The 7,582-nt window shown below is 42.4% G+C and overlaps 1 protein-coding gene across 1 annotated transcript; it reads left to right on the top strand.

The window, feature by feature from the left end:
• Positions 1-2,514: 2,514 nt before the first annotated feature.
• LOC118383323 (transmembrane protein 252-like) lies at positions 2,515-3,711 on the top strand. Its single transcript, XM_035769886.2, has 2 exons — positions 2,515-2,786; positions 3,408-3,711. Exons 1-2 carry the CDS (start codon positions 2,515-2,517, stop codon positions 3,709-3,711), a joined length of 576 nt encoding a protein of 191 aa, XP_035625779.2.
• The last annotated feature ends 3,871 nt before the right edge of the window (positions 3,712-7,582 follow it).

Below are 7,582 nucleotides of genomic sequence, written 5' to 3'. Positions count from 1 at the left end.
AATAAAGAAAAACCCTTGAATGAGTAGGTGTGTCCAAACTTTTGACTGGTACTGTACAAATATAAAAAAGTGTCATTCAAGAGGAACAAAATACACAAGAATGATGGACAAAAAGGTTTATTGACTTTTCGGACAGTTATTGAGTCTTATCTCCTTGGTATTCACGATCATTTTCAACCTCTCCTTGTCCCAGTCTGTAATCCCCACATTTTAAGATCCACATCGACGGGGCGGCAGTGGAGCAGGTAGCCAGCTGCAAGTTCCTCAGTGTCCAAATCCCCGAAGACTTAAAATGGACCAAACACACACACACAGTTGGTTGAAAAAGTTTGGCATCCTGAAAAGTTTATACAGCTGTTCCACTGAGAGTATATTGACTGGTATATTCTCTGTCTCCCCTTGTGTTCATTACAGTCACTGTATGGTGAGAGGTTAGCATGTTTTGGGGGTATGATATTTGTGCCTTCAACTTTTTCACTCATCATTATTCCTGATTTAATTCAGGATTATCTGTAATCATAGTAGCCTCCACATTAACGTAGACATTTTTATAATATAACATTCTATTCTAGAAATTACAGGTCTGTGAGAGCCAGAAATCTTGCTTGTTTGTAGGTGAACAAATATTTATTTTCCACCATAATTTGCAAATAAATTCATAAAAAATCCTACAATGTAATTTTCTGGATTTTTTTTCTCATTTTGTGTGTCATAGTTGAAGTGTACCTATGATGATAATTACAGGCCTCTCTCATCTTTTTAAGTGGGAGAACTTGCACAATTGGTGGCTGACTAAATACTTTTTTGCCCCACTGTAGATTGAAGTAACTTCAAAAGTTAAAGCTTGGTCGCATATGGGTCTTCCAAATGGACAATGACCCCAAACATACTTTCAAAGTTGTGGCAAAATTGCTTAAGGACAACAAAGTCAAGGTGGCCATCACAAAGACCTCAATCCCATGGAAAATTTGTGGGCAGAACTGAAAAAGCGTGTGCGAGCAAGGAGGCCTACAAACCTGACTCAGTTACACCAGCTCTGTCAAGACGAATGGGACAAAATTCACCCAACTTATTGTGGGAAGGTTGTGGAAGGCTACCTGAAACGTTTGACCCAAGTTAAACAATATAAAGGCAATGCTAGCAAATACTAATTGAGTGTATGTAAACTTCTGACCCTGTCACGTTCTGACCCTAGTTCTTGTGTTATTTGTTTGTTTTAGTTGGTCAGGACGTGAGTTGGGTGGGCATTCTATGTTTAGTGTTTCTAGGTTGGTTTTCTGTGTTTGGCCAAGTATGGTTCTCAATCAGAGGCAGGTGTCGTCTCTGATTGAGAATCATTCTTAGGTAGCCTGGGTTTCACTGTTGTTTTGTGGGTGATTGTTTCCGTGTCTGTGTTTGTTCGCCACACGGTACTGTTTTGGTTTTGTTCACGTTTATTGTTTTGTATTCATTGAGTGTTCAGTTTATGTTTTTAAAGAAACAACCATGGACACTTACCATGCCGCATCTTGGTCCGATCCTTGCTACACCTCTTCAGAGGAAGAGGAGGAAAACCTTTACAGACCCACTGGGAATGTGATGAAATAAATAATTCTCTCTACTATTATTCTGACTTTTCACATTCTTAAAATAAAGCGGTGATCCTAACTGACATAAGACAGGGAATTTTTTACTAGGATTAAAAGTCAGGAATTGTGAAACTGCGTTTAAATGTATTTGGCTAAGGTGTATGTAAACTTCCGACTTCAACTGTATGTACAAGAAGTGATGTAATTTCAAAACGGTTCACTCGGTATGGACGAAAATACCCTCAAATTAAAGCTGACAGTCTGCACTTTACCCTCATAGACATTGTATAATTTAAATTCCAAAGTGCTGGAGTACAGAGCCAAAAGAACAAAATTGTATCTGGACAATATAACTTTTTTTTATATCTTTAGAAAGAAATCACACAATACCATATTTGACAGCAAAATAATTTGTATCTGATATTTGATTATTATTCATCCAAATACATTAGTCTGTAATTTTGCAATATTTTTTAAAAATATTTTTATTTTCGTGAATAAATATTGCTTAAAAATGTTACCGTGCTGTTTAATTAGGTATTTCTCTAGTCACCAAGTCAGACATAATCATTTTACCATGTAACCTCATAAATACCCGGTAAACAGACTGTAAACTGAGTCATCCTGATTTTACACAGTCATCTCCTTAAGTCTCCACCCCTTCCCCTTTGTCTGACAGCATAAAGAGAGAAGGAACCACAATGTACCTGCATCACCATAGTGGGACAACGTGACAACAGAACCTTCCTCCTAGCAGTCATACTGTAGTAGAACGACAGGAAACGTTTGGTTTCTTCTGCACCATTCTGCTTCTGTAGATGTACTGATAGAAACCCTACCATCTACTAAACCTGCCAACCAACCTTCAGGTTCCATCACCTCTCCTTCCACCTGCAGAGAGAGAGAGAAAGAAATCACCTTAAGAAAGGGAGAGAAGGCAGTTATCATGGATACGAGGAAGCACCTGTGTTCCCTGGCCCGTATGTTGCTGCCTGCCCTGGGCTTTGTCCTCATCTGTGTGGGGGCCTACCTGATGTCCCTCCACAATGCCTACAACAGCTCCCTGTGTTACATCCTGGCCTACGTCCTCATTGCCTTTGGCTTGTGTTGCCTCCTCACCGGGGTCTTCTGGACCATCTGCCATGGCATGAAGAGGAAGAGGCAGAGGAGCAGGAGCCACCACACCACTGCACACCTCCATGTCTACACCGTTGACAGGTATGCCTCTGCTCTCTCACTCACCTGGGGACAGATTCAATTCATGCTTGAATTACTTATATACTCAACAAAAAATATATAAATGCAACAATTTCAAAGTTTGTACTGAGTAACAGTTCATATGAGGAAATCAGTCAATTGAAACACATTAATTAGTCCCTAATCTATGGATTTCACAAATGGGAATACAGATATGCATCTGTTGGGAAACAGATAGCTAAAAAAAAAGTGGCCTCACAATGTGCCTCAGAACAATACCTTGGATCTTTTATTTCAGCTCATGAAACATTGGACCAACACTTTACATGATGTGTTTATATTTTTTCTCATTGTATATCATTCATATTTTCTATTTATTGAATTATTAATTTGAGACTTTTACAGGGACTGATGCAGTGGTAGTACATTGAATTATCAACAGTCAGGTGCATTGCATCTATATATTCGTATTATGTATACAAGACTATGGGTTAGTGCATTGCCGGATAGCTGTCAAAATGTTTATAAACTGAACTCATAATAGGGTTTCTTAACACTTACATATGATATTTGTTGTATAATGTACTGTACGCCTCATTCCTTTCAACAACACACCCGGAATGTGTCTGTTGTTCTCTCCAGACCCAGCTTCCACCTTCCTTCATATGAGGAGTCTCAGCACAACCACACCTCTGCCTTCTCTGCTACTGCAGCTGCAGCTTACTCTGTGCTGGGGCTCTCTGAAGACGGCCTGAGGTTCAATCTGGCCCCCCCTCTGTACACCCAGGACATCTCTGAGGCCCCAGACGACACCTTCAACCATGAAGAACCACCTGCTTACTCTGAGATGGCCATGCAGCTGCACAGGGAGCCACAGGGGCTTCCACAGCAACCAGAACATTCCGGTTTGGACAGAGTTCCATGTCCTGAGCTGGACGGTCGATAGGTGGTGGACTCTGGAAGGTGATGACATCACCTTTGTGTACTGTTTAAAACGAGTGTCTCCCTGCCTGACCTTTGACCTCTGATCTTTCAGGAGATGTAAACTACATGGCCCTTTCTGCTCAGAGAGAGGTTTTCTGGAGAACGGAGACAGGTGGGAGTGATAGCTAGGAATGAGACTGTCTTGAGCTTTTGCTGAGACCTGAGATACTATGTGACTGAAAACATCTTTGCTGTTTCACATGTGGCTGAACGGTAGTAACCAATAGCAACAGGTCGTACAGTGAGCTACAGGTTGATCAAGACAAATGTCTACAGAATGCTAGTGAAGAATAACAGTCTAGGTATGGATGTCTCTATAAATCTGATGCACTTTAAAAAACAAAGACCTACTTGTTTTTGCTCGTTGTTGGATGTGACTGAGTGCAGTATTGGAACACTATATATACAAAAGTATGTGGACACCCCTTCAAATTAGTGGATTTGGCTATTTCAGCCACACTCGTTTCTGACAGGTGGATAAAATCAAGCACACAGCCATAGGATGTCACCTTTCCAACAAGTCAGCTGCTCAAATGTCTTCCCTGCTAGAGCTCCCCCAGTTAAATGTAAGTGCTGTTATTGTGAAGTGGAAATGTCTAGGAGCAACAACGGCTCAGCCGCAAAGTGGTATGCAACACAAGTTCACAGAATGGGACCACCAAGACCTGAAGCGCATAGCTACCAAGTTCCAAGCTGCCTCTGGAAGCAACATCAGCACAATAACTGCTCATCGGGGGCTTCATGAAATGGCTTTCCATGGCCGAGCAGCCGCTCACAAGCCTAAGATCACCATGCGCAATGCCAAGCGACGGCGGGAGTGGTGTTAAGCTCGCCGCCTTTGGACTCTGGAGCAGTGGAAACGTGTTCTCTGGAGTGATGAATCACACTTAACCGTCTGGTAGTCCAACGGACAAATCTGGGTTTGGTGGATGCCAGGAGAACGCTACCTGCCCCGAAGCACAGTGCCAACTGTAAAGTTTGGTGGAGGAGGAATAATGGTCTGGGGCTGTTTTCAGGGTTCCTAGCATACAATGACATTCTAGACAATTCTGTGCTTCCAGCTTTGTGGCAACAGTTTGGGTAAGGCCCTTTCCTGTTTCAGTATGACAATGCCCCCGTGCACAAAGCGAGGTCCATACAGAAATGGTTTGTCGAGTTCGTTGTAGGGGGAACTTGACTGGCCTCCAAAATCAGTCCCCGACCACACTAATGCTCGTGTCTGAATAGAAGCAAGTCCCCGCAGAAATGTTCCAACATCTAGCGGAAAGCATTCCCACAAGAGTGGAGGCTGTTATAGCAGCAATGGGGGAACCAACTCCATATTAATGCCCATGATTTTGCAATGAGATGTTCGACAAGCAGGTGTCCACATACTTTTGGTCATGTAGTGTATCTGTTTACGAAGGGCACTGTACAGTACGTAAACATCACACCGTTGTACATGGACTTGTATTGTACTCGTATATTGTCTGTGTTCTGCAGCCACTGAGAGCTTTTATAAGCAAAGAATGTTTATCAAAAAATAAAATATATTTTATCATAAAATCTGTGAAATCTGCCCAGTTGAAACTTTCTCCACATTCATGTACTTTTCACAACAATCAAACTCATCAATAAAATAGGGGCTGAAGATTTAAGTCTCAGATTACGTAACTTGATAAACACACACACGCAGCCTCTATTCGGCTCATTCAATCCCTCTGCCCTCCACTGCAACACACCCAGCCTTGAGTCGGCTCATTCAAACCCTCTGCTCTCCACTGCAACACACCCAGCCTCTAGTCGGCTCATTCAAACCCTCTGCGCTCCATTGCAACACACGCAGCCTCTAGTCGGCTCATTCAAACCCTCTGCGCTCCATTGCAACACACGCAGCCTCTAGTCGGCTCATTCAAACCCTCTGCGCTCCATTGCAACACACGCAGCCTCTAGTCGGCTCATTCAAACCCTCTGCGCTCCACTGCAACACACCCAGCCTCTAGTCGGCTCATTCAAACCCTCTGCTCTCCATTGCAACACACGCAGCCTCTAGTCGGCTCATTCAAACCTTCTGCTCTCTATTGCAACTTATTCCAACATTGTCGTTGTTGTTGTTGTAATGAGCCTCCTTCAGTCATCCTCAGGGCACTTGGTAACATAAAGGTTGTTGAACACACTGTTGTGAACACATACACACATCTGGGGTTTTGGTTGGTCTAATTCCTGAGCTCAAAGCGTAATGGCTGCTGTTTACTGGCCACCAGTGTCTTTTAAACCTGCTAAGTTAGCTAAGTTAGGTAGTGTCCAGAGTTCATGAAAGGGAATCAGCCTTTTACAATCTTACGTCTGTCTGTATCCGAAAGGAAACAATGTCATGCACTCACATTTAACGACTGCAATAAAAGCCATTATGCAATCAAAGTCTAGTCTTTTTTTCTGAGGCTGTATGGCACACACACACTCAAGATATTCACCACAATAACTTCACAATTGACCTTGTCACAAACAAGGACCATTTGAACAGGGCATGAGGAAGCCAATACACTAACCATATAAAGATGTAGCCTGAGGTAGATAACTACTGATGTTGGTTATGACAGTCTTGTACAGAGCAGGAATCCAGAATGGTTACAGAGAAGGAATCCAGAATGGTTACAGAGAAGGAATCCAGAATGGTTATAGAGAAGGAATCCAGAATGGTTACAGAGAAGGAATCCAGAATCGATACAGAGAAGGAATCCAGAATGGTTACAGAGAAGGAATCCAGAATCGATACAGAGAAGGAATCCAGAATGGTTACAGAGAAGGAATCCAGAATCGATACAGAGCAGGAATCCAGAATGGTTACAGAGAAGGAATCCAGAATCGATACAGAGCAGGAATCCAGAATGGTTACACAACAAGAATCCAGAATGGTTACAGAGAAGGAATCCAGAATCGATACAGAGAAGGAATCCAGAATGGTTACAGAGAAGGAATCCAGAATGGTTACAGAGAAGGAATCCAGAATCGATACAGAGAAGGAATCCAGAATGGTTACAGAGAAGGAATCCAGAATCGATACAGAGCAGGAATCCAGAATGGTTACAGAGAAGGAATCCAGAATCGATACAGAGCAGGAATCCAGAATGGTTACACAACAAGAATCCAGAATGGTTACAGAGAAGGAATCCAGAATCGATACAGAGAAGGAATCCAGAATGGTTACAGAGAAGGAATCCAGAATCGATACAGAGAAGGAATCCAGAATGGTTACAGAGAAGGAATCCAGAATCGATACAGAGAAGGAATCCAGAATGGTTACAGAGAAGGAATCCAGAATCGATACAGAGAAGGAATCCAGAATGGTTACAGAGAAGGAATCCAGAATCGATACAGAGCAGGAATCCAGAATGGTTACAGAGAAGGAATCCAGAATGGTTACAGAGAAGGAATCCAGAATCGATACAGAGCAGGAATCCAGAATGGTTACACAACAAGAATCCAGAATGGTTACAGAGAAGGAATCCAGAATCGATACAGAGCAGGAATCCAGAATGGTTACACAACAAGAATCCAGAATGGTTACAGAGAAGGAATCCAGAATGGTTACAGAAAAGGAATCCAGAATTGTTACAGAGAAGGAATCCAGAATCGATACAGAGCAGGAATCCAGAATGGTTACACAACAAGAATCCAGAATGGTTACAGAGAAGGAATTCAGAATGGTTACAGAGCAGGAATCCAGAATCGATACAGAGCAGGAATCCAGAATGGTTACAGAGCAGGAATCCAGAATCGATACAGAGCAGGAATCCAGAATGGTTACACAACAAGAATCCAGAATGGTTACAGAGAAGGAATCCAGAATGGTT

This window comes from Oncorhynchus keta, chromosome 25 (genome assembly GCF_023373465.1).
Source record: "Oncorhynchus keta strain PuntledgeMale-10-30-2019 chromosome 25, Oket_V2, whole genome shotgun sequence".
Taxonomy (NCBI): Eukaryota; Metazoa; Chordata; class Actinopteri; order Salmoniformes; family Salmonidae; genus Oncorhynchus; species Oncorhynchus keta.
This window is presented reverse-complemented; position numbering and strand designations above follow the sequence as displayed.